The 27459-nt window shown below is 40.7% G+C and overlaps 1 protein-coding gene across 4 annotated transcripts in view; it reads left to right on the top strand.

The window, feature by feature from the left end:
- Window positions 1-27241, top strand: part of STRN3 (striatin 3) — a 77777-nt gene extending 50536 nt beyond the window's left edge. The window contains exons 7-18 of one of the 4 annotated variants that reach the window (XM_088456586.1): window positions 1852-2002; window positions 4416-4526; window positions 8427-8564; window positions 9709-9842; window positions 11888-12063; window positions 12163-12210; window positions 12334-12455; window positions 15877-16044; window positions 19020-19160; window positions 19249-19356; window positions 21839-21925; window positions 24857-27241. In XM_088456586.1, coding sequence (XP_088312712.1) covers window positions 1852-2002; window positions 4416-4526; window positions 8427-8564; window positions 9709-9842; window positions 11888-12063; window positions 12163-12210; window positions 12334-12455; window positions 15877-16044; window positions 19020-19160; window positions 19249-19356; window positions 21839-21925; window positions 24857-25026 — 1554 coding nt within the window. In that variant the 3' untranslated portion in view covers window positions 25027-27241. The remainder of the gene's footprint in view (window positions 1-1851; window positions 2003-4415; window positions 4527-8426; window positions 8565-9708; window positions 9843-11887; window positions 12064-12162; window positions 12211-12333; window positions 12456-15876; window positions 16045-19019; window positions 19161-19248; window positions 19357-21838; window positions 21926-24856) is intronic. The other 3 variants (XM_088456587.1, XM_088456588.1, XM_088456589.1) reach the window with 3 other exon arrangements.
- Window positions 27242-27459: the final 218 nt, after the last annotated feature.

Raw genomic sequence — 27459 nt, 5'->3', positions numbered from 1 at the left:
TACCCCCCTTAGGGGTGCCTAACCCTAACCATCCCCCCCTCCCCCGCGGGGGTGCCTAACCCGAAGTCCCCCGCGGGGGTGCCTAACCCGAAGTCCCCCGCGGGGGTGCCTAACCCTAAGTCCCCCCCCCGGGTGCCCTAAACCTAACCCTCCCCCCCCGTGGCTGTCCGCCGGTCTCCCGACGACGGGGAGATGTCAGGCATCTAGATATGGCAGTCGGGAAGCCGGCTGCTGGTATTAAGGCAGCCGGAATCCCGATTGTATACCATTTGTAACCACATTGATATTTGGCTTTTAACATTTTGTATCATAATGTTGCATTTTTATAGCATTTCATTAGGCACTTGGGTTGCTTTATTTCTTACAGATGTAAGTAAAAGATCAAATAATAACATGCTGAGCCTATTGCTTGTCAGGCAGAGTGTGAAATAAGCCTATAGGAAAGTATACAAGCAGAGCGAACAGATACACAAACAGCTAGATTGTACATTTTAGATGTGTTTGCTTATGAATGTTAGCGTTCATTAGCAATCGCTACGCAGTCACCAAAGCATGAGCCAAACAATAACATTAGAGCAAATAATCTGCCATATATTGTACAAGGAACAGTTGGTGTTAATTATCAGGGTCCCTGTGTAACATACTTGAAGAGTAAAGGCTTAGGGTGCATACACACCAGTACGATATCGGCCCGATTTAGACTAATCGGAATGACAAATCGGGCGTATCGTGCAGTGTGTATGCCCAATTTGCGCATACCAGCGGTTGCATGCGATATTGTGCGATTGGCTGTGCTGCACAGTCAATCATACGATATCGCATGTGAGCCTGTACAAGTTAATGAAGGACAGAACAGTGATTGTTCTGTCTTTCATTACATCGTTCAAGTGAGTGTGTACCGGCAATCATGCGATGTCCAGGGTGGAGACTAATCGCCCTGAACATCGGCACGATTGCCGGTTGTTTAGGTGTGTACCCTGCCTTAGGCGTCTATTTACTAAGCCTTGGTTGCAGTTAAAGTACCAGCCAACCAGCTCCTAACTGTCATTTTACAAACACCGCCTGTGACATGTCAGTTAGGAGCTGATTGGCTGGTACCTTATCTCCGTTCACTTTATCTTCTTCCAAGGCTTGGTAAATAGACCCCTATCTCATAGTCTTTCACTAATCAGTTGTTCATCTTTTTCTTACCAGAACTCACTAAACACTGTCCATGCTGACACTTTATCAATGCAATTGTAAATGTATTCCACCCTTTATTGTTTTTACTCATCTGTGGACCCATGATTCTCCAGGGTAGGGTTAAAGCTAAAATTGAATGAAAACACTATGTTGGATTCTCCGTTTTATATCACACCCAGATTATACACATAAAGTTCTGTCAAATGGTGGTGAGGCTTTGGTGGGTGCTGTACAAGCCTGTGCCATAGCGCTTTAATGTGGAGGAGCACAGTGCATAGCTGAGTAGGTGCAATGTATAGTCAACAACAGGACACCAAATCCTTCTGCCACTAATCACAGCATATGTGGACAATAAAACAACAGCGATCCAGACCAACTTTTTTATCTGTTGTATTCAGCTGTCGACCAGGTCTCGCAAGTATTCTCACCATCTGGTCATCATCCGACTAGCCATGCCCTGTACAATGCAACCTGAGGGCCAAAGCAGTCTCATTCGGCCACGTTTGTGAGGCAGATTTGGACTTGTATACAACCTCTCGACCAGCTCTGCCACCAAGTTACACATTTAATTATTTTTCCCCAGCTCGCTATACTTATTCTGTTCATTAAACTAATATGTTTTATTAGTTTTCATTTAGGCTACATAACACTGTAGATTTACATCTCCAGCTTTCACTGAAACAGATTGGTAATGAAGGCTTGGCTGCCGAACTTGCTGAGGACACAGAGGAAGCACTGAAAGAGTTTGACTTCCTTGTCTCTGCAGAAGATGGAGAAGGTGCTGGAGAGGCCAGAAGTTCAGGAGATGGAACTGAATGGGGTAAGTAGCACAAAATTCCCTTCTTTAAAATGACAATTTGTTCACTCCTGTGTTATATTGTTACCATTGTCTAAGGAAAAGTGAAATATATGTGAAAATAGAAAAGGTTTTTCAGACACAAGTTACAAATACTTACATAAACATTATTGAAGTAATTTGTAATAAAGGAGCTTGAATGGGCAGTGGGAACTAGCGGGGAGGGGGGGAGGTTACTAACTCTTATGGCTTCTCATATCCTGACCTACATACTAGCACTTAATCAGTGTTTCCAGCTGCCATGAGGAGAACTAAATACTTTGACCTAGGCAAGACCATCTAAGAGGTAGCAAGATATTTATTCTTTGAGATCATTAGAAATTACTTCCAAAAGTTATACGTCAGCATTCCTTTTTTTAGGCTCATTTTGGGATTTCTCCAGCCCTGTGTTCTGGAATAAGGATAAAGTGGGTGTATGGGAAAAATCCATATGCTTCCATCAATGCAATTTTATTGTGATTGCTGCAACCACACAATTTCATACTAGTCACAGCTTTATCAGTATATTCTACCTCTATGGCACTGTATGGATGCCATTTTATAATTATTTCTGCTTTCACTTTGACGACATGGGGGAAGTAAGCGAGCACAGGTTCGGTCATGCAGTGATCAGACGATGTATTGCTAGGACAGGATTATTCTGGCACACATACTGCATTATGATCATATAAAGCAAAGGGGTTGTACAAATCCTATTGTATTGTGCTAATTTGCTTAGCTAAGTTTTCAACCTTATCAGTATGTTTTGTCAGAAGTGTGTAGTGGTGGTATCAGCGGTCTGCATTGGATACTGATGTTAAACCATTGGCAATTTTTCTTGCATGTTTGAGCTGGTAGTTATCATGATAGAGATATCTGTCTGTAACTAGTGCTGAGCAAAATGCTATTAAACACCTTTCCATGCCCCTTGTCTGCATTCATGTTTTTAATAATGCACAGGTGACAATCTATTTTGCTGGTTCAGTAATTATCCCACCTGCTTCCACAGACAGAAATCCACAAAACAGGTCCTGTTGGGTGAAGGGTGGGGTTACTTGAGTTCTGGATGCAAGAACCACTGATCTAGGCCAAGTGATTTATTTCATTTTGGTGGTGGGAGAAGGTGAAGGATATACATTACATAATAAATTAGATATAGCATTCTAATCTTAGTTTGAAAAAACTGAAGCTAGCCACACACAAGACCAACTTACATCCAACCATCCAACTAGTTGATTGGTTGGAATGAAAATCTGGTAAGGTATGAATGCAAATGACAATCAGCAATTTGCTCCCAAACACCGGAAAATGGACAAAAAACTGTTTGAACAAATTGTTTAGATCAAACATTTAACAAACTTATCTGAACGACCATTTTCATCTGTTTTCTGGCATTTAGGAGCAAATTGCTGATCATCAGTTACTCCCATACATTACCAGATTTTCATTCCAACCAATCAACTAGTTGGCTGGTTGGATGAAAGTTGGTCTAGTGTGTGGCCAGCTTTAGTATCTGACTGTCTGCTTTGATTTACATGATTGGAATAAAAGGAAATAAGTTCTCTGCATACTCTCTATGTTGAAAGCAACTGTTTGCAAACCGTGCAATTCAGGACATTATTGCAGGTCTGGCAGAAGGCCTAGCAGATGCCGCCTCTTGAAAGCCTCACACAACAGCTTAATTCTGTGTATTACCATGTGTTACAATTCCACAGTAGGTGTATTTCTGTGGAAACACGTCCTCTGCTATTCTCTGGAATTTTCCAGTTCCGTAATACTTTTCTTATCTTGCGTAAACCGTACAAGCCAGATCTCCCCCTCCCCCCCGCCTAACGGGTTACTCTAGTGCTGCTTCTTTACACCACCAGTTGAAAAAACTGAAGAACTGTTAATAAAGAGAGGATGACTATATAAAGAGTGTTACCTATAATGCTTTGTGACACATTTTTGTTGCGGGAATATACTTGGTGGCTGCGTAGGCGAGCACATTTATTACTACTACGATCACTATGCCTGCGTATGCTGCAATATTCTTTATATTTACACGCCACGTAAAGAGCAGGACTTCAATAGAACGTTTCTTCCTTTCCCTTGTACTTTATGGAATATTCCTACTCTATCAACTTTTCTTTTACTGCTTTAATCTTTATTTGCAATAGGAATATTTGATATTGTAGAATACTGCATGTTTATGCAACTCTTGCACTGATGGTAGCACTCATTTAAAGGCGTTGTACTAAAACTTTCACTATTAACTTATGTTTGACCTTAACATTATCTTTAAAGAATAGCAATCCCAATCTCGTAACCTGGTCCCTTCACTTTAGATAAAGGTAATACTAACGTACTGCTCACCTGTTGACCTGTACTCTCTCTTTTACTAACATGCCGCATGCAGACAAGGACGTCCTGTCCCCAACTGCTGAGGTTTGGGATGTAGACCAGTCTCTGATAAGTAAACTGAAGGAGCAGTACACGAAGGAGCGCAAGGGGACAAAGGGGGCCAAGAGTAAGTGGAGATTTCTCTTGATCTCATACAACTTATTCCGTGGTTTTGCCCGTATACCTCTCAATTCTATGACCTGTGGATAAAGGCTAACTCTAGTGAAAAATAATAAATTGGTTTTGGGTGGCGTTAAATGAACATATTTTTACTTCTCTTCCTGCCCTGTTTGCCTCGTCCTCAAGGGTGGTCCTCTCATTTTAGCAGTTCTACCCCAGTGCAGTCTTCCCACTCTGCCTGTTTGGAATAAGCTGTGCAAATGCTGGTAGGGTAATGGCCATCAGCCTGGCTCGTCTCATACAGGCCAAATGGGAAGAGGAGAGTTGAGTGCTGTTTGGGGACCATTAAAACCATTGGAGTCACCGACAGTCCAGAATAATGGAGCGTGGAAGGTAAGTGCTCCGTTTTTAACTGAACACACAACTGTTTGGCTGGAGCTATCCATTAAGAGACTACCTGCCCATTCAATGTAAGGCCCCTTGAATACTGTACAATTTTGACCTGTGTTCCTTCATTGCTAAGTCATTAAAGGCTGAAATATGATGACTTTTAATCATTTTACATTCTTCTGTACCTCTGTTTGGAGATAAGTGATTCATTTTAGTTTTGCAAATTTATGAAGCCTAGTTTTTCATCCAAATTCAAATCTTACCCCACGTGAAATAATGTGCACAAGACTTGTTATAAAGGTGATGCTTTTATAACACATTTTCACCCTATTCAGATCTGCCCACATACACCTATCCTCAAATCGTACCAAATAGCCCTGTTTACCGCACCGCAGTCTTTGCTACTTAGCTGTGCCAAAACACTAATCCTAAGTAACAAGTTCACGCTTTCCGAGAATGAGGAACACAAGGCAGGTCCAATACGAGTGACACTCAACATGCAAATTATGCTTAATCTGTGATTTTATACCTTGTGATGAAAAACCTAGTACAGTATTTGTTAACGAAGCCGCAAGATTTGAGGAAAGCGTACGCAGCATTGAAATCGCAAGGTATCTCGTGCCACACAGTGCAAAATTAATAGGTGTATGAAGACACATCTGTTATATATTTACGCCAATTCCCTTAACTTTTATGTATTTTTGCACTTGCATACGGCATCCTTGCAGGCCAATACACCAGAGGAGCAGCACAGTGCCAAGTGATCACTATATAAGAACAACCATAGTTTGTGCTTGTCCTCTGGTATTCACAAAACAAAGATGGGTAGCTCTATATATAAATGAATTTGTATATCTACTCATCCAGGCTGTATTATAGCAATGCATGTAATTGTTTCCTTCATGTTGTCCCTGTTACTGTTTTGTAATGCAGTATTGTCTACATACCATGGGAATTGCTAATACATGTTTGTCCTGCTTTTATGAGCTATATTGTACACTACTATTGGTCTTAGAAAATGTGGGGCTGATTCTGAGTTCGGAGCAAAGTAAAGCTAGTAACTTTGAACCTGGACAAACCATGTTGCAATGCAAGGGGTGCAAATGCATATTGCGTGCAGGGTAAATGCCGGCTGCTTTTGCATGTAGCCCACAAATGCTGGTCAGCATTATTATTACACTGCATGTCTCCAAAATCTAAATCTATATTTCTGCACAGCATAGTTTTGCCAAGGTGCAAATTTTTTTGTTTTGTTTTGTTATATCAAAATCAGTCTTTCTGTGATTAAGGGGCCCATGTATGAAGCTGGTTTTTTACATAAAACTATGTAGAAACTGCAGTTTCTGGATAATTTTATGTATTATTCGTATATACTAATGGCACAATGCAGATTTCAGAGAAATCTCAGGCAGAGTGCTAATTAGCACTGCACATCATAGTCCCCATTATTATCAATGGGGACTACGATCTGACCCCTGTGTACCAAACTCCAAAAAGCAAAGCTTTTCAGAGTTTGCCCCTGGTAGTTTACACAGTCTTATTCGATGGTCGGGAATCTGTGCAGTCGCCAGACCAATTTTGCAATCACACACGCAGACTGGCAGCAGTCTGTCATTGATTTGTGGGCGTGGAGGGGGCGGCAGGCGTCCGTTTCCAGAAATTACTATAATTGCAAGGACGGAATTGCAAAGCTGCTTGCATGCAGCTTTGCAATTCCGTTCTAAGCTGAATCAGGCCCACTGCTTATATAACTTGCAGGGATTTGCAGTTACCGCAAACCGAAGTCCCTGTGAGCTCTCCTTTGTACATTGTGGGGATATTTTCATTAAAAATGAAAATATCCCCTGCGATATGGATAGATAATTGCGGCAGTTCCGAGATTATTAGTACATAGACCCTTTAATGGTTTATATCCTTATTCTTGTACTGGCTCAATGTGTTTCTTGTAAATGAGTGCATTGTATACATTCTGCAGCTACATGCTTCTAAATTGTTAGACAGAGCTTATCTAGCTTTCTCAGTACTGTGGTCTATACATAATAGTTTCAAAATACATTGTAAAATAAGCTAAAGTCTGGCAATCATTTTCCAATGTACAGTGTGGTTTTATGGCATCATTGTTTCACTCACTTTGCAGTAGTGTAATCTATAGGCTCTTCTGGAAGACACATAAATCATGTTTCCTTATATTGTTATGCTCGTTTTGGCTCTTTCTTGGGTATTAGTGATATGGTTTGTATAAACGTCCTATAATGGCACTGTAATATCGCAAGAAAAACATTACCGGTGACCAGAAGGTCAGAGAGCAATGCAGGAACACATTCTATAGTGCCTGTTTGGGTTTTTTTAGTACACAGTTTGTGACCAATCCTGCTGTCTGGCACGGTAAATGCATACTTTTGCATCCTTTAATTTGCATTACCATTGGAATGAATGCTTACACACCACGACAAAGGCAAATATAATGCAGGCCCACTACGCATAACCATACAGTTATTATGAATGAACTTTTAAAGGTGATTTTTGACTGGTAAGGTATCACCCCTTACTGCATATGACGCCAAGCTGTCGTGATTCATACAATGTCAATGGATGAATCCCCCAGGCTATAATCTTGTCCTTGTCCTACTGATGGTTAACAGAAACCATTGCTACAGTATATGCTGTAAATTGGTCATATACAATTAGTGTCTAATTGAGCTGGGTGTATAGTATTAGGTACGATACAATAACATGGACTTGTGCTAAAGTTGCTGCTAGCATTCATGTGACCCAGTGGTTGCATACCTTGGTTTTGTGGCATTGTTGCACAGTTAGATTTTTGCTATGATTTATAGTGGAAGACTTAAACCGATTCTGTTAAGGTGCTGATACCCATTAGGCATCATCACTGTTATGTGGCTTATTGCAGAGCTGTGGATAGTTTTTGAGAAAACTGCTGTCAGGCCTATAACTATTAAGAAAGAGTGTTTCAGTTGATTTGGGGGTGGGGGAGGGCTGAATGTCCCCCCCCATTACCCCCTTTTAGTGTAGTCAATTCATTGTGGTTCTCAACTTTCATGATGCTTGAAGCTGCTATAGGTCAGACCGTCATTAAAGATAACTAATACACTAATTATTATCTTACCATATTAGGCAGCACTTTCCAGTGAATATTAAATCATCCATGTCCGGCCCTGGAGCTTACAATCTAAACTCTCAACCACACTCTTACTATAGGGTCCATATTAGTCGACAGCTATTTTGTCTAACGGTATGTTTTTTTAGGCTGTGAGAGAAAACGAGCATTTGAGGAAAATTTACTATCTCTACACAGATAAGGCAGTGGTTGGATTAAAACGCAATACCCCCAACGTTGTAAAGTGATGATGCTAACCACAGTACCACTGTGCTGTCTATAGGATAATACTGTATCTTTCATAATAAAACTGATAAGGTTGTTATTTAAAAAAAAAAAAAAACTGACGTAAAATGGAAGAACATTTTAAAAAATAAACTATATGCTATTTCTTTACAGGGGTAAACCGGACAAAGTTGCATGATATGATTGCAGACCTGGGTGATGAAGAACTGGCTCACATGCCTCCTGGCATGCTGAGCCCGGCCCGGTCACAGACCAGAATAACTGATCATGAGGGTGGGAGGGCAGAGGAAGGTACGTAGGTCTCAGGGAAAACGTATTTTGCAGAAATTATATTAGTCAAATGTTCAATTGCAAAGGGAGTGTTTAGGAGGGCTTGATCTAATCCACTTTCTCCATACTCGTGGTCAGAAAATTCCACCAGCGTTGCAAGACAACCCGCTTACTTTGGCATACTAGGAAAATGTGGGCAGAAATATGGGTAAAATGCGCACAGATCTTTATACCTCCTCTTCCTTTCCAACCCTTAATTACAAAATGGAAGATCCTCATTAACATCTGCACACTTATTGACAAACAGTCATATATTACCTATGCTATAAGTCCACTAAGGGGCCTGTCACGTTTCAGGAAGCTAGAGAGGGTTATCCCATATTAACAGCATACACTCTTGCATTTTTACAACACTATATTAGTTCCATTATACGGGTTTTCTCAAACTCAGATTGGGACAATCCGTTAGACACTCTTTTACAAACATTATCCCTGAAAGCAAGAGCCATCTCCTTACTACATTTATTCATGATACCTCTCCTACGAGCCAAACCCCGAGGCTATCTCGACTTCCAAATTAATTCGCAGATGACTTCGGCCTCGCGCCAAACCCTGCAGTGTCTCTGAACTTAATGTACAGGGCCTATCTATCTCCACACAGGAGGTTTCTGATAGGAGACTCGCCAAACTCAAATTGCAGCTAATGACCCTCCTATACAACTATAAATATGGAACCTTGTTTGTGGGTGGGAATGGGGGAGATGGCGAGACACTGCTTTTATCATTTTTGTTACTCATCTCTTATTGTACTGGATCTCTATGTGATAAAGCCTTTGGGTTCTCCATTTCATTGTCATGACGACGCTATGTATTCTAAGTAGTAGTCCACGATCGATTGTAATGCTCTTTATTCTATATATTTGCACTGTTGTTCATTACAGTATTCATGTATATGACACTTGATGCTTTAATAAAACTTGTTTAAAAAAAAATAAAAATTCAGGTGCCTCAATCATCATTGCATTTAGAAAATAACATTCTGTAACATTCTAGCAAATACTATACTGTCAGGCCTGTTATGTGTACAATTATAGACATGCATAAAAATACATTTGTCATTTATCTATATTATCACTTAATGTAAGAATAATTTTTCTCGAAATAGCTGAACCTATAACGTTTCCATCTGGAGGTGGGAAGTCCTTCATCATGGGATCAGAAGATGTCCTGGAGAGCGTCCTGGGACTTGGGGACCTGGCAGATCTCACGGTTACTAATGATTCGGACTACAGTTACGATGTAAGGACCGTAGTTACTGGGCAAAAATAATTTTACAACCGTGCATGTAGAGTACCAATTATAGTGGTTACTGAAGGAAAGATAATCTGTATATGAAGAGGGGAGCCGGGGAGTAACCCGCAAGATGGCGGCGCCATGCTGAGCCGGCACGGTGGACTGCTGCCCTCCTGGAGGGGACGTAGTGGCGGCCGGCTGTGGGTCCAGGCGGGCTCCGGTGCGGAGACCCGATAAGTGGGAGCTGGGGAGTGAACACTGTTCACTTACCTAGCAGTCTGGCGGCAGCGCTGATTGCTGGCTGGGAGCCAATGTGAGGGAGAGCTCCGAGTGGAGTCCCTCTCCCCCGATCTTTATAGCCGCCGGAACCCCGATGTGTGCTACAGGTGCTGCACACATCGCAGACTAAATATAAAGTTTTAACAAAAAATTACAAATAAAGAAAAACTAATCTAAAACACAGGGCTGCTCTAAGAAAAACAGCCCAGATCCAAGGGCACTTATGAAGACCACGGGTTGCGAGGGGAGGAGCTACTCCCTTAAAGTTTATACTAGTCTAATTAAGTTCCAGCTCCTTTGGACCCTCAAGCAACCCCATGGTTCAGTGTCCCCCAGATGTATTCAGAGACAAGGATTTAACGGTAAGTACAAAAATCTGATTATGGTTATACTGACGTTCTAAAGGAAAGTTTTAATTATATGCTGCAAATATTTATATACAGCTGTTAAACATTTCAATATTAGCTCTGCATTGGTAAAGCACTTTTAGGGGCAGGTTATATTTAGTTGCCAGCCTGGATCTATTCAATTAGATCCCGCATCAGGAGCTGTGAGGAAAAAGCGTTAAATTCACCCCATGGGATTTAACACATGGATTAAACCATAGGTTCCTGTACTTAATGCGGAAACTATGGTTTACCGCACGGGTAAGATGCTGAATAATTGAAAAGCTCCGGGCGTTAAACACTGAAGCTTTACACGCACAGGAAACGTGCATGTAATTGAATATGTCCCTTAGTGATTTGTTTCAGTAGTGCCATCTAAAGGCTAATATTGGTAAGCAGTAACTTGCTCTGCATCTTTTCTCAGGATAGTCACACAACAGCAATAGTTTACTATATGTAAGTGTACAAGTATTTATATGGTACCACACACTGGGCCTCATTCAGATGTGGACAGTAATGCACAGGAAGCAGCTGTGCAATACCATCCAAATAAATGCAAATGCAGCAAGAGGTGTCTGTAGGAAATAGACACCACCTGCTGGCATCTGCGATCAGAGTGCAGCGTCCATAGACGCTGCCACGCATCACCATCGTGACCATCGATTGCTGCTTTAGACAGGAGGCATAAGCTGAAACTTACTCAGCCTGGCCGGCTCCTGGCTGCTTGTGAGGCCAGGAAATCTGCATCCTGCGATGCAGAACCTGGTCACAGCATTTCTAGGAAACTGGGGCGAGGCCTCCTTTTCCTGGAACGCAGGCTGGCGCTGCCCCCAAACGGCTCAGGAGGCACCATGACTGAGATTGCAGGACTCGCTCTGCACATGCGCAGAATGGGTCATGTGCAGATGCCCCGTCATCGGGTTAGTAAGTAAACGATCGGGTGTACGTACTAACCTGTATCAGGCCCACTGTTTGCAGCTTTTTACCAGGAACTAGACGTAATGCTTATAGCAAGTTATATAAGAAAGCACTAGAGTTGCCTCCATTAATGAATCCTCAAACATGTTTTTGCCAGGTTAAATCAAATTGGTTGCTAGCGATGAACCGTTAATTTGTTCATTGTCTTTATTTGTGAACATACAGACATTTTGAACAGTACTTGTTTATTCACCAAGCTTAGTCCAAGTTTGGCTCAAATAGCAGATGTTGTGGAACTACAAGCTCCATCATTATCATTGTTGGTGTCTCGATAGCAATGATAGAGCCGCAGTTTTTCTGAGTCTGTTATACGCGGCCTATCTAATATTTACTATTTAAAATGATCGTTAAATGATCATCCACATTAAATATTTATGACCAGTATTTTTTTCGTCCTCCACTTATAAGATACCATCCAATAAGGATGCATTTAGAAAGACCTGGAACCCCAAGTACACCCTGCGAAGTCACTTTGATGGGGTCCGAGCGCTAGCATTTCATCCAGTAGAACCTGTTCTGGTGACTGCATCTGAAGACCACACCCTGAAATTGTGGAACTTACAGAAAACGGTGGCTGCCAAAAAGTGAGCACATGCTACATCTTATAGGAATTAGGCTGATGTGTGACTTTCATGAAGCTGCATGACACCACTCAAGTAACCACACTCATTTTCTTTTTCCAGGAGTGCCTCCTTTGATGTGGAACCAATTTATACATTCAGGGCTCACATGTAAGTCTTCATTAAGTGAATATATGATGGAAGAGGAGTGTACATTGTAGGGACTGTTATGTTAGGGGTATATTTTTCTGAATTCATTTTTTTTTTTACACATGTATATGTAACGGTTTCCAGTGGTCCGGTCCTATCTCTGGTGGTCAGCTGTAATGGAGAACACTGCTACAGTGGAGGAATGGATGCTACGATACAGTGGTGGAAAATGCCAAGCCCCAACGTAGATCCATATGACACATATGGTAAGTTTAAAGAATCTACTTACACCTTTATTGACTGGTTATAAGAGATTCTTACCTATGTTATAAAAAGTTAGTATGCAGCAGCTTATTTTTATAAATTTGGATGAGGACTTTTGTGACGTAGCAATAACTCCTGTGTTGACCAAACTTTGCTAACTACAGCAGTTAATAGTGAATGAAAGGTATCTGTGAATGCATCCACCTTCCCCCCCCCCCCATATGGAAATAGAATAAGCTGATTAGAGATCTATTTTGATTCAGTGCCTGTCCCCTTCTGCAGCCTAACCCTAATCCTATCCCTAGTGCCCAACACTGATACTCTACATCGGAAACGTTAGGGATTGTGAACGTCAGGATGCCGCTGTCAGTATTGTGACTGTCAGCATTCTGACCGTCTAGATCCTGACTACAACCCACCATAAATGGATGGACATGGTCAGCAACAAAACTAGGGTAGGCAGTGGTATTATAACTTTCAATTGTTATTTAGGAGCCTAATTGCCACTACCAGACAGAAATGCTGTCACTAGGTAGGTTAGCCAAATGACGGCTTCATCAGCTTGTCACAGCAGAAATCAAGGTCGTCAGACCAAGCAACATTTTTGCAGTCTTCAAGTATCCAATTTTGAAAAACCTGTGCCTGCTGTAGCCTCAAATATGTCCTTATGTACCTAGCGTGTACTAGGGACTTAGGATTAGTGGCTTGACGCGGCTAAGGCGCAAAGTGTCTGGTGTGATAAATGGCCCGATTTGCCGTGATTTGAGGTCAGGTGTTTGTGGGCGTTGTGCTTTCAGAGTTGCTTTTCTGTATAACACTGTTGTAATGAGTTCCTTTCAACATCCTATCAGCCTAAGCCAGTCCTTCCATTCTTTTCTGACCTCTCATTAACAAAGCAGTTTTGCTCAATGAATTGCTGTAACTTAGATTTTTTTTGCTTTGCTCACCATTCACTGTAAACAACAGAGATTGAGTATGAAAATCCCAGGAGATCATCAGTTTCTGAGATATTCCAATCACCCCAACATCAACAATCATTCCATGGTCAAAATCAGACAAAACATTTTTCCCGTTCTTGTTTGGTCTTAGCAACAACTGAACCTCTTTACCGTGTCTGCATGCTTTTATGCTTTTGGGTTGCTGCCACGTGATTGGCTGATAAGACATCTGGTGTACTTAATAAAGTGGCCGTTGATGTGTACATATGTTTGTGTACATAGATATACGAGGGTGGTTCAATAAATAAGATACCAACCCAGGGGCGTATCTATAATGGGTGCAAGGTGTGCGGTGCACACGGACCCTGCACCCATATAGTTTCATACTTACCCGTCCCGTTGTCACCAGCATGCCAGCCCAGCGTTGCAGAGCAGCAAAAATCACTGAGAAAATGGCGGCTGCCATTTTGCTGGTAATACGGCACATGCGCAGTACTGCTGTCCCCGGGAAAACGGCGCCAGTAGATTCTGGCACTAAGCCAGAATTTGCTGCTGCGGCATCTGCCGCGGCACCGCACGATAGAGGAGGCCCACACTGAGGGCCTGATTCAGACCCGGTCGCAAGCGTTGAGCGCTCGCAACCTGGTCAATGGTGGCCCAGAGCGCATGGCTCCGTCATGCGCATGCGCGAGACCTGGATAGCAACGGGCAATCCGTTGCTCCGGGTCTCGTACCAAAGGGGGCGTACTGTCGATGTTGAGTGACAGCACGCCACCTTTGGTGGGCGGGCTACGGGGGGTGGCTGCCCAGACGGAGGCGTTCCCATGAGAAGTGATCACAAGTGGTTGCTTGCGGCAACGAGACCCTACCACAAGGGTCTCGACGTAAGCCCGATGGTTTTGACCATCGCGACCATCTTCCTGGCCGCTCGCTATAGCTGTGGGTGACCAAGAGGCCGTTCTAAAAAAAAAAAAAAAAAGCGACCGGCTCTGAATCAGGCCCTGAGTCTGCACACGGACTTTCTCTTCTCTTAAAACGCCCCTTTTTAACAACCTCTCATTTCATAATTTATTCAACTAGTTCATATACATATAATCAATAGCATGGCCTTGGTACAGATTATTTTTTCCACATAATCACCATACTTGTTCCAATGGTACACCAAGGAATCTATCCCGACATCGAAGAAATCCGTGTAAAACACCCAAAGCTGGGACATGACTGTTTCACCGTCTGTTGCGATTTGCCTTCTGTCCAGGTACTTCTTCAATGGCCCAAAGAGATGGATATCACTTGGTGCCAGGTCAGGGCTGTAGAGATAAAACAATACAAACAGCACAAAGTAATTTGGGAGCTGAACATTCAGATATTTGATTTAGCACTTTTATATTGTCTTGGTTTCTTATTTATGATGAATTTTTATGACTTTGGTTTGCACTGAGTGCAGTCTTTTTTAGTGTGAATTTTTAGACAATGGAATAAATATTTGTTATATTCTAAAACCATCCATCACGGTTATATTTGTTTAGCGCTGTTTTTTTATTGTTTTATCTTGTGATTATTGTAGGGACTGACTATCCCTTTTCCAGCTGCTTAATTGACCACGCGTTGGTACTATTTAGTTTTTAGCAGGGCAGTAAACAGTGTGGTCCAGTACTTCCCAATGGTAACGCCATAAAAACTCACGTGTCGGGTTGGCTGAGTGTGGCCTGGCGTTATCGTGCAGCAATACAATGCCTGTTCGCTGCAACCCAGGTCGTTTTCTACTAATTTCCCTACCCAACCAGCTCAATGTGTGAATTTCAGCTGGTGATGTGCTTTTCTAGATGCAGAAATTTATTCGCACTATGTACCTCAATCTTTGACCATGTTAAGGCGCGTACACATGGTACGATATCTATGAACGATAACTATATTGTTCAACGATATATCGTTCATATCGTTCAATTGTATGCAGTGAACGACCAACGATGCGCGTTCCCGCATGAGCGATAATGATATCTATGATCGTCCGTACATGCAGGCCAACTTGCATGGTATCGTCAACTTTGCCTGTACAGAGATGTGGCAATGCCTTCACTGAAAGATGTCTTTCAAGTCGGTGGTGGTACAGAACGTTCCATGTGTAGGATGCTTTACCGCCAGTCCGCCATCTTACAACTGATTTTGGGACAGTATGACTGATATGAATCTAATGGCCATGAGGGGAAGCAGTGGTCTACCTGCTCTGGCTTGGCGAGAAATTAGAATGAAATGTAGAACATTACACACGTGGGAGGTCCTGTTACCTTACTTATTGAACCACCCTCATATATAGTAATGAGTAAATACGTAATGTGTAAATGTCATTAGTAGTCTTACATACAGTACATTAACGTAGGTTTTATATTTAGTTGTCCATGTAGTAATACCTTACATATCGCTAATGTATGAGACCTATGCCATGAGGGAAAAGATCCAATTACAAATTGTTTCCATCCTGCAGAGCCTAGTGTTCTTGCTGGCACGTTAGTTGGACACACTGATGCCGTATGGGGTCTTGCTCACAGCGGAATTAAAGATAGCTTGCTCTCCTGTTCAGCTGATGGCACCGTCCGATTATGGAGTCCTCCTGAAAGTGTACCATGTATTGGTACATACAATGGAAATAGAGGTGAGACATTCTCTGCATGACTGTCAATTTATGTGGAACATTGTGTAAGTTTTTAATGAGTTTTGCAAGTAAAAATTGTATCCATTGTGAAATATTCCATATTGCATTGTTTACTGGGACATTCTATTTCTGTGTGACCTGTCTTGGTAGCAGTGAATTATGTTTCCCACTATGGTTGCGGGTAAACATACTGTGGAAGCTCCAAATACTAGTAATTAAATGCATGCTGTTTGCGTTTTGACCTGCTTCTTTACTAGTTAAAATCTGATACCATAACACCAGTGGTTACCTGGCCTAAAAGACTTGTCTAAAAAGAAAATGGTAATCGTATCGAGATTCAGCTCCTAGAGGACCATGACGCGTTTTATGTGATGCAGGTAAAGGAGTTCACTCGGGGTAGTTCTCATTACCTTGGGAGGCCACTCACTTAGTTGTCATTAGGATTGCCAAATCCTTACATTCAGTATAAAATATAATAAAAATGTCAAATAGGAACTTCGATATAATCTTTTAATATATTTCCAAATATTGAATTTAAAACACTTAAGTTCACATGAGTATCCAAACTATAGTTAAATAACCTATATTGAGGCTGTAGGCAGGGATATGAAATAATGCATAAACTGTAGGCTTGTATCGGTGTAGGTGTGCACAATTCTTTATTTGTGTTGAAAGAAGACTGAAAGGAAATTGTGCTCATCTCACCTAATTACTAAGATTCCATATTATGCGTACATTGGGACCTCTAGGAGCTCAGTCTTAATACCAGAATCCCCTCTTTTTAAGTGTCATGCTATGGTGCAAGTGTGTGTGTGTGTGTATGTATGTGTGTGTGTATGTATGTATATATATATATATATGTATGTATGTATATGTGTGTGTGTGTGTGTGTGTGTGTATATATATATATATATATATAGATATAAAGTTATATTCCATAAAGGCGACGTTTCGAGGTTTGACCCTCTTTTTCAAGCCCACAGCATAATGACAAAGACAGACAAACATAGACATCACTTACCACCTTAAGTACCACGCCACTGGATCTCCCACGCCGCACATTGAGCCCGAGTGGCCCGGCGCCCGGAAGTGACGTCTGACCTTCTTCCGGCTCCTGCGTTCCACCGTTGCCTGGCGACCAGTGAGTGCTGACCAGGTTAATTTCCTGGTACAGTCAAACTCCGTCAGATCAGGAACAAGGATCGCTCCCACCGTCCGTCCTGTCAGGCCACAATCCCGAGCACCACCTCCATCACAGGACCCATCTGCGGACTGCAGACACGGTAGCTTGGTTAAAAATTAACATAACCAACACAAAATACAAAAAAATATATACAAGAGTGCCGTCTATCTTTTTGGTGGATGTTGATGATACATATAAGACGGGAACCAGAGTCGAGTATATATTATCAGTGAGTGCCGGCATAACGTGGAATATATATATAATATATATATATATATATATATATATATATATATATATATATAATAGGTTGGGTATGAAATCCCGGCTGTCGGCATGCCGCTGGTTAGAATATTGACAGCGGCATCGCGACACCCATAGGAACACATGGTAAGTATTTTCCCAACCCCTACCCTAACCCTCCCCAATTCATTTTATATATGATCTATCTCAGAAGTTTCTTGGAAAAACAAAAACATTGTTGGCACATGTGATGTCGTCATGATTATTTACCAGGATTCAAAATTAATTTGAGTGAATTCAAATAAGCTATATATGTGTCTCTGGTACAAGGCTTTACACTACACTTTATAAAAGAAATCCTGTATTAGTCACTACGTGGTTTGCAGAGTTCCTTTACGATTAGATGCTCTGTTTTTATTTTTCTTCTTCCTCCACTAGGGGCACAGGGACTACTCTGGTTATTGCTTGAAGAGGAGAATGGGCACCAAATGGTTAAAGCAAATTGCCCACTAGCCCGGGCTCCTTTCCTCTATACCCCGCTCCCAAGCACTCAACCTTAGTTTTAAGTTTGGTGCCAGCATGAGCTGGGCACCGGATATTAGGGGTGCTATTTGAGATGGTCCTCCATTTTTTTTTATTTTCATTCTTTTACTTAGTTTATATTGAGTGTGCAGTGGAAGGCGTCCTATAAGATGCCCCCACTGCCTCTCCACCGTGGCATCCGCAAAGAGAGTAGTCACCCTTTTGATATGGAGATTGAAAAGTTGTTTCAATTGTGGTACAAGTCATATTATTGTTGTACAAATTGTGATATAGTGCTGTATATACACGTCCTCATACATCTAGCCACACAGCGCGACTTGCCTTGCGTGAGTGAGCCGCCAGGTCCCATGCTACTCTGCTAGCGTTGGGTGTCATTTTTTATTTTTGCCCATTTGTTTGGCTAAGTTGCGATGCAACTAGGAAGCACCAGCAGACTTTTTTATGCAAAACTTGGAATGAAAAAAAGCTGTAGCCGTTACATTGTAGCACTTCGTATACAGATTCAGAGACTCAGTCGCACACACACATACAAGTGTCACACATCAAATTAATCAGCACAATCTGCTGCTGCTGTCCTAGTTGCATCACAGTGCAGTTTATATGCATTTTCAGCACAAAAAAAATCCGCCCGCACATCACTGGTCCTTTAACTATATGTTTGACATCGTTATCGTTCATATCGTGCATTTTTATCGTACCGTGTGTACGCACCATTAGCGTGACTGCAGCAAAGATGTGTGTGAGGACCCATCTGTAAGTGCTTACACCTTTATGTAGCAGGTGTAGGAAACTCAGGGCTGTCCAGACCAACTCTATCCCAGATTGCAGCCGAGAATCAAAGCCCTAAAACCAGAAATAACTGGCCATGTTATCAGTACTTTGGAAGTAAATGAATTTATTTCTGCAGAATAATCAGCACTGATAATACTTTGTTGAAATTGTGTAAGAGGCCGTTTCTGCTATATAGTCACTTAATGGCTCCCCTCTTTCCTTCATTCCTACACAGAACACGGCATCCCTACATCGGTAGATTTTATTGGCTGTGAACCTGCCCATGCTGTTGCCTCTTTCACCAGTGGCTGTATTGTGGTTTATGACCTGGAGACTTCCCAATCCCTACTACAGTTGTCTTCTCCCTCTGACACTGGTAAGCATGGTGGATAGGTGGCGTATTTTTGGTGCAGTGAAATGTGTCTGTGCACCTAACCTTATTCATAAATACTTTTGTTTTATAGGTCTCCCATTCAGTAGTTACATTAACAAAGTTGTGAGCCATCCTACTCTTCCTGTTACTATCACTGCATATGAAGATAGGCACATAAAGTTCTTTGATAACAAGTCTGGTAAGTCTACATGTGCTCAGTCTCTGCTATATGGGAAGAGATTTAGAATCTGATTAAGACTACCATTACTTTATGTAGCAAAGATTACATTGTGCAACCCATTACACACTCAAGAACTCTTAGACTAGAATTTCCAATTCATGGTGGTGTAATATGGCTTTAGAAGGCGTGCCGTGCGTGTAGTTTGTATGCCAAACATAACTGCTGCTGCAGTAAGCTATTCTCCAGATTTCTGTTAGGATATAAAATCTTGAAGGTCCACATTCCTCCTGTATATTTACAGCACACAGCCAGTTATAGATGTAGGTTAATAATTCATTCAAAATTGGTGTTCAATAATTTTATATTCTGTATATGAATATAATTCTCACAGATCTTCTGGCTTTACATGTCCCCCATTGAAGGTTGTAGGATAACACTATCTGAAGATGGTGTTGTCTAGCAATGAAAAGCAAAACTTTTCCATTGCTTGATAAATAGAGCAGGCACCACAGTCCCTATAGTAGGCTATGAAGATGCGGTAACCAATAAAAAAATAAGCACCACAAGAGAAAATCTGTGATTTCTCTGCGGTGTCCTTCTTAAATAGAAGGAAGCGATGATAGCCCCTTTGTCACACAAAGAAGGTGGGGAGTGTGACTGGGGCGGTACACCTGTCACACCGTAACGCAGGTGTCCTAAGACGGGCTCAGGGAGGACAGAAACCTCCCATTGAGCAGAAGGGTTTATACTTTAACTGCTTCATAAATAGACACCTAAATATGAGAACTCGGCAATATTTTCTAACTAAATTAAACCATTCAGGTATTTAACAAGTCCACATTTATTGGTGGAAGGCGGTTGTTCTTAAAATTGTTGATTTTCTTGTTACGTTGCAAAATGCTGACTGTTCAATAGTAAGTGATAATGCCAAGGTCCCCTTTCTAAGCTGCCTAATATTGTAGCTGATAAAATTTCATCCATGTTCTATCTAAATATTTGTATAAACCTAGTGCTGGGGCCCTTAGTTCAAGCCTATTTTCATGCTTAATCTATAACAGGCTCTTCTCTGTGGTTGAGTCATACAGGGGCTGCTGTGGGAGTTATACTGGGTTGTTGGATGAGGTTGAATTTTGTCTTAGCTTTTACAAATTGCCCCACTGAAGCATGTTACTCAGAAATCCTGTTACTCCCTGTCTCTGCTAAATTTATCTGTACCTGTTTAATAGTGAATTGTGCTATAGTGTACACTGTGTAGAGTATAGCATTTTCTTATACTGCCATAAATGCCCTCACCTCTTTCCAGTGGCTAAGCTGCCTTGGACAGTGTTACACCGATGTTTGCCTGTAGAATGTTGTTTATGACCAGTTGGATTTCTTTATTGTCCAGTCACTATGGATTGATGTGAACCACGGGAGCCCCAAGAGAAATAAAATACAAAGATAATGTACACTGCATGTTTGAACAAAATATTTTCATGCACTAGTGCTAATTGCCCTAGTCTTAATTAGGCAAATGCCAAGCCTGTTGGGACCTTGCAAAAATGTTATTATTTTGATCAAAAATTAACTCTACTCCATCATGGGGAACACATTAGATGATATTTAGAATAAAAATATTAATGATAAATTAGGAATCGTAAAATTAGTTTGTGATAAAACTATTAATTTATTATTTCAGAAGGTAGTAAAAAATAAATATACAAATAATTAATTACAAAGCGTAATGTTAAAAGATTGTAAGATAATATTGTATTAAAAATGGAATAGATTTTCTCCTCCCGTCATTCGAACAGTCCTTTAATTCATTTAAATCCTGTAAGTGATGGATTTATTCTGGGAAAAGCTGCCCAGAGACGTTCTCTGTATTTCCCAATGTGAGATGGGTCCATGCACCTGTAGTGCAGCATAGTTTCACCAAGGTGCAAATTTATTTTTTATTAATTTTTTTGCTTTGCTTTTAACTCAGAATCAGTCCGATAACATAATAACTTATGTTAGAAAGTTCAAGAAAAAGTGCCTCAAAGTTTTTAGAGTAACTATTCAGAATGATTTGTCCCATTTATTTTGTGACCATTTTGTCCTGAGAGCTATGTAACTGGAGTCTATAAGTACTACTTATTAAAGCTACTGAATATAGTCTAAAATTCCATTTTACGTTCCATTCTACACTTTCTTTGAATTACGCTTTATTTTATATTTTTTCTTCCTTTTCATTACTTATCTGATTTCAAGAAGCCCATCACCACACTTTTGCACAATTTTTTTTTTTCAGTTCTACACCACAATATTTGCTTAGAGTTAAATGCCTTACTTGCTTATCTCCTTATTTTACTTAATGTTTTGTGTGTGTTAGACTTTTCATTTCACATTAGGCTTCCACATAAATTGAAGTGTACATCTATGCTGGTTGTGTTTCGTTTCTTTTACAAAGTATACATCTCTGGCGTCTCAATTCTAAAAAGACCAATAATAATAAGCTTGTTCGTTTAATATCTTCCAGGGAAGACCATTCATTCAATGGTTGCACATCTGGATGCAGTAACTAGCCTTGCAGTGGATCCCAATGGAATCTACCTAATGTCTGGAAGTAAGTGGGATTTTCAGAATGATGACTGATTTGTATTTGCTTTAATTAATGATTATCTTTTTGTACACTGAAGTGCTAGAAGTCATGGGATAGATGCCTAGTATCGTGAAGGACCCCCTTTAGTCCAGCGAAGTGCAGCAACTCGACATGGCATTGATTTCGCAAGTGGGTGGAAGACCTCTGGAGAGATGTTGACACATGCCATCTGGATAGCTTCCCACAGCTCCCTGATAATTGTAGGTGCACGATCTTGGGAGTAAATGGACCTCTCCACCACATCCCATAAATGGTCAGTTGGGCTCACCACTCGTCGGAACGCTCCACAATGCTACTCAAACCAATTCTGGACAACTTGGGAACGATGACGCGGTGCATTATCCTGGAGAAATATTCCATCGTTGTCTAGGTACATGCAGTCTCGGAAGGGCTGCAAAAGGTCGTCAAGCAATGCAACGTAGCGGTTACCCGTCAATGACGTGTTCAGGCAGACCCAACCCATGCCATAGTAACACACCCCACACCATTATGGAACCACCACCAGCCTGCATGGTGCCTGGGGTCTAAGGCTCATGGGGCGGTCAGGCCGAAACAACGGGAGCCGTGACTCATCGGACAACGCCACATGTTGCCAGTCCTCCAGGGTCCAATTAGCAACATCACAAGCCCAGGTGAGGCAATGTTTCCGGTGTCGTAGTGCTAACAGGGGCACTCTGGTGGGTCTTCTGCTCCCATATTCCATGGAAGCTAAAGAACTCTGCACTGACCTGCTGGATATGCATCTGGTACCTCCTGCATTCAATGTGGATGTGATTTGAGCCAGTGTCGCTTGTCTGTTACCACGGACTATTCTGGCCAGACCCCACTGGTCACGATCATTAAGTACCCGTGGTCGGCCACTGCACTGTCCACGTTGGGTGGTATTGCCCTCCATGAGATTTTCCTGTGACGACATAGATTGAGGAATGTTGAATGTCCACACAACTTCGGAAATGGAATGTCCCATCTGTCGGGCACCCACTCCACTGCTCCATTCGAACTCCGATAATTCACATTACGTTACCATGACCGCCTTAGCTGGTGTTCAAACTCATGAGATGTCGGATTACAACTGATGCAGGTCTAGGCATTTCCAAGATGTCACAGTATGGTAATGCCACCTAACATTTCTTTTACATACTGCTATCCCATGACGTTTGGCATTTCACTATTAAGAGTGTTGTGAAGCTGGACCATTCTTCAATGAAATATGTAGTGTGACTTTCATTGTAATAGCCATGTTTTGAACTCTATTGATGGATGCAATAATGTCAGGTTGAATCCAGGTACTGTTGGCACTAAATTTGCCAAGAGGCTTGAGCTACAAGAACATTCTCAGAATGTCAGTTAGTCTGTTGAAGGTCCTCTACCTCAAATATATGAAACTACCTTATCAAGACCTTAAGATTCCAGCACTTGCTCAAAATCTGTCTATAAGGAGTAAGAGGGATCTCTTCACTTCTTAGAATAACGTTAGCATCATGATTATCTGTGTTGCAAGGTCGATGTCAGAAATTGCATGATCTTTTGTTCCTCTATGATGCTTACAAATATTGATGTGTCCCAACATATGATCCGTGATGAATCACTCCTGTGAATTGGGGGGGGGGGGGAGAATTCAGTTAGCAGCGGTAACTTACCGCAGACTGACTGAAGCAGCGGGGCTATTCAATTAGAGCTGAAGGCAGCCCACAGGCTGCAGATAAAGAAGATTTTTTTTAAAAGAATTACGCGTTAAATAGCCTGTGACCGTGTTAACCCGTAAGTCTGGGAACTTATCCTGGATTCTATGGGTTAACGCGCGTTAACATTGTAAATTACCAGGCGAGCAAAAAGGACTCCCATTGAATAACCCCGGGCGTTAAAGCCCAAGGCTACCACTGTTTTTCACCTGCGTTAATTTACAGTTGCTAATTGAATTCCCCCTTTGATGTGTTAACCTAGAAATATAAAAACCTGTTCCTTATAATGTAAAAGCCCATTCTACCTGATTGTTGAATGTCTCGTGGGTGGTGAAGCACAGAGCTTTCCAATGAGCAGCTGCTTGGGCAGACACGTGGTCTTCAGTGCATACTTTTGCCATACAAATTTAGCGTGTTTACAGCTCTGGCATAAGGTTCTGGTCACTGCAACACTGCGTACACCCTCCTGATGGGACAGTTGTGGGATCTCCCCCAATAGGATGAAAGTGTTTTTGTTTATCATTTTTATACAAATGTGAAATGCTTCTCTCTGAATCCATTGAGGCACTAAATGCCCTTTCATTGACACTCTAGGTCTCATGTTTAAAGCTTACTGAATTCAAATGTTTTTTTCTGGATTGATTGTTTCTCTTTGTTTCTTGTACAGTTGTGTAGGATAGGGATATAGAACAGGGAGGAATTTACTTTTTGGAATATTTAAAATGCCAGCATTTTGTTTGAGACTCCATATCCCTTCCAATAGATTCAGAGAAAAAGATGTAACACAAGCATAAATATCCCATTTGCCTTTCTTTGCAGTGACGACACAGATTGTAACTTGCTTTTCCGTATTTTTTTTTTTTTTTACAAATCAAAAATACTATTGGTACCCAAGCATGAGTTTCTCTATAGCTATATAGTACATTATAGAGATCTGCTGATATCTACAGTATGCTGCCAAACTATGTGCTTTGTGGACAAGCAAACCCAAAAATATATGGGACAGTATCCCCCTACTCCATTACAACTTTATCTCTATGTATTGCTTATATGCGCAAGATTTACTTGTCTCAGTAGCTTTGTGGGTTTTGTTTAGTTTTAACCTATATAAAGAAACAAAATGTAAAGGTTAAACCCAGTGACCCAGATCCCTTTTTAATAATTATTGCTAGCAACTGTGATAATTCAGCCTGTGTGTGCTTTCCCCTGACAGGCCACGACTGCTCTATTCGCTTGTGGAATCTGGACAGCAAGACGTGTGTGCAGGAGATCACCGCTCATCGCAAGAAATTGGACGAATCCATTTATGATGTTGCCTTTCACCCATCCAAAGCATTCATTGCCAGTGCTGGAGCAGACGCCCTGGCCAGAGTCTTTGTGTGACCCTCACCCCAAAAATCCTTAAACAATGCCACAGATGCATTTTGGGACAGGAACAGGACACGTGTGGTATTTAAACAAATTCTTACATCACTGCCAAGAGGAATTTGCTCCAATGCTGACACTACAAGACAGATCTCCCCCGCAGGATGGAGAGATACTGGATACAGTGGGGCAAGCGCTACCTACCCATCATTTTCATTTATCAGGATGACTCAGTTTGAAGCATTAATTACTGTAATTTAATCCTTCCTTTTTTCACAATAACCAGTATTCACAACACCCCCCCAGGGTGTCTGTCCTGTATTATATATAATTTAAATATGTTCTTTCTTCTACAGTCCGTCAAGAGTTTTTTTACATTTTTTTTTTGCGCCTTGTAATTTCAAATTCAGGTTCTGGGTGTGCAGTTATTCTGAGTCAGGACCTCAGCTTACATGGGGCTATGGAGCTGCTTATGAAATATTGAACATACCTTTTTAGTGTGTTCACGATGCCTGTTCATGTCAGTTACAATTACATTGCAATAGTAAAACATAAGCATTTTTAATACCGCTTATCATCATTTCCCAGGAACATTAACGGATATCACAAAAGTTACATACACATTGTAAAATCTAGTACAGACGACAATTTTTTTAAATAATCCCCATTCACATGCATTTAATTATTTGTAAAGCTGGCATTGTAGAACTTGATGTCTGGCTGTCAATGAAGGGATTTTTTTAAATATATATATATTATTTTTTTTTTTTAAATCCTGGCAACGGAAACATTGTGTGTAACTATATAATTTTTAGCATTAGTTTTGAATATGCAAAAGTTTATGGTCTGTTTTTATGTTTTTTTTTCCTGTTTTTTTTAAATATTTAAGCTGTCACAGAATTGCAGTGTTTTTATTGGGATCTTACAAACCTGAAAGTGAAATGAATTTTACCGCTTTTTATACTGTTGCCCCTCAACATATATAAGGGGAATAATTTTTTTCTTTTATCAACTTTTAGTTTCCTGTTCTAACCTGCATCCCTTAATAAAGCCAGAAGTCAGTGACGCTGCCAGGAAGACTGGCATTAGAGAGGTTTGCATATCTTCGTGGCTACAGACTAACAAGTTTCTTTATTTTTGTATTGTTTTGTCTTTTAAATAACAGGCAAGAGGGCTTTTCATATGCTCTGTTTGTTGCACCCCCACCCCATTTTTAACAATTGCAGCATTCTATCACTGTGTGATATTTTGTATGTTTACTTTATTGACGAGTTAATTTATCCAAGTTTCCCAGCTAAGTTACAATAGCTTATTGTTATTTATTTCAGCTTTATGTTCTTAGTTTTGTTCATATGACAAAGGACTTGCATTGTTTTGTGGGACAAGTGATTGAGAAACGATCGGCCAATATTTCCATTGTTTTAAACACCACCTCTTTAAAATTGCGAGTTTGTGTTAATAGCAAACAAAGATCAACACAGAGGGAAATTTGAAACCTGCAAAAGAGAGCTGATAATATAACCCTATATCAATAATAGGCAAACCTTTGCTCCCTGACCGTTGCTGAAGCTGTAAGGTATGCTGGTACCAGTTTACCAACAGCCAAAATACTTTTAAAAGGCCTAAACCTTTCCTTTTTTGTAGTTCATTTTCAGCTTTTTTTTTTTTTTTCTTTTTGCAGTTGAGTCTTCACATTCTTATTTTTTACTTTTCATGTCCTTAGAATATTCTGTTCTTTTCCATATTTTGTCTCAAACATTATTCAGCTTCTGGTATTGACAAAAGATTTTACTTTGTTATGCATGACTAAAACAATTTCACCTATTTTTACTAGTCTTCCACAAAAGGAAAAAAAACTGATCAGTTTGCGAGTTTTGTAAAGTTTTCGTTTTACAGGTTGCAAATTTTTAAGATTGTACCACAAAAGCAGTACAGTTGTTGAAAAATAATGTACATAAAATGCATATAATAAATATTAAATGGTGTACCTGTACACATTAATTTGCATTGATTGAAACCACCTATTGGCATCATAGCAACAGGTATTAAGATATTTTTGTAAATAATTGCTATATTTGTTTAATAGGAATCTTCTCTTCAGGGAGCTAAAATTGTGTATTTATGTTAACACAACCTTAAGTAGCATAGCGTAGTTTTCTGTTTTATATAGATGAAATTATGCATAAAATTCTATATTTTTATTTTATTCTTGAAATAAATTCCTGCATGTGAAGATGATATCCAATCCTTTTATACCATCGGCATCATTAGTCAGTAACCACAAGGGAGAAATAATTTCCCTATTCCTGTTTTTTTGTTTGTTTTTTTTTTTTTTTTAAATTGAGACTAAAGGAATAAAAATTTCAAAAGTACATTGTGTCAGGTTGCTCAGTTGCACCTTAGTAAATGCTGTGAAATGAATGAGACCACACAATACCAGCAAGTTAGATA

The sequence above is a fragment of the Taudactylus pleione genome, unplaced genomic scaffold (assembly GCF_031769625.1).
Source record: "Taudactylus pleione unplaced genomic scaffold, aTauple2 ptg000707l, whole genome shotgun sequence".
In the NCBI taxonomy this organism is placed as follows: Eukaryota; Metazoa; Chordata; class Amphibia; order Anura; family Myobatrachidae; genus Taudactylus; species Taudactylus pleione.
This window is presented reverse-complemented; position numbering and strand designations above follow the sequence as displayed.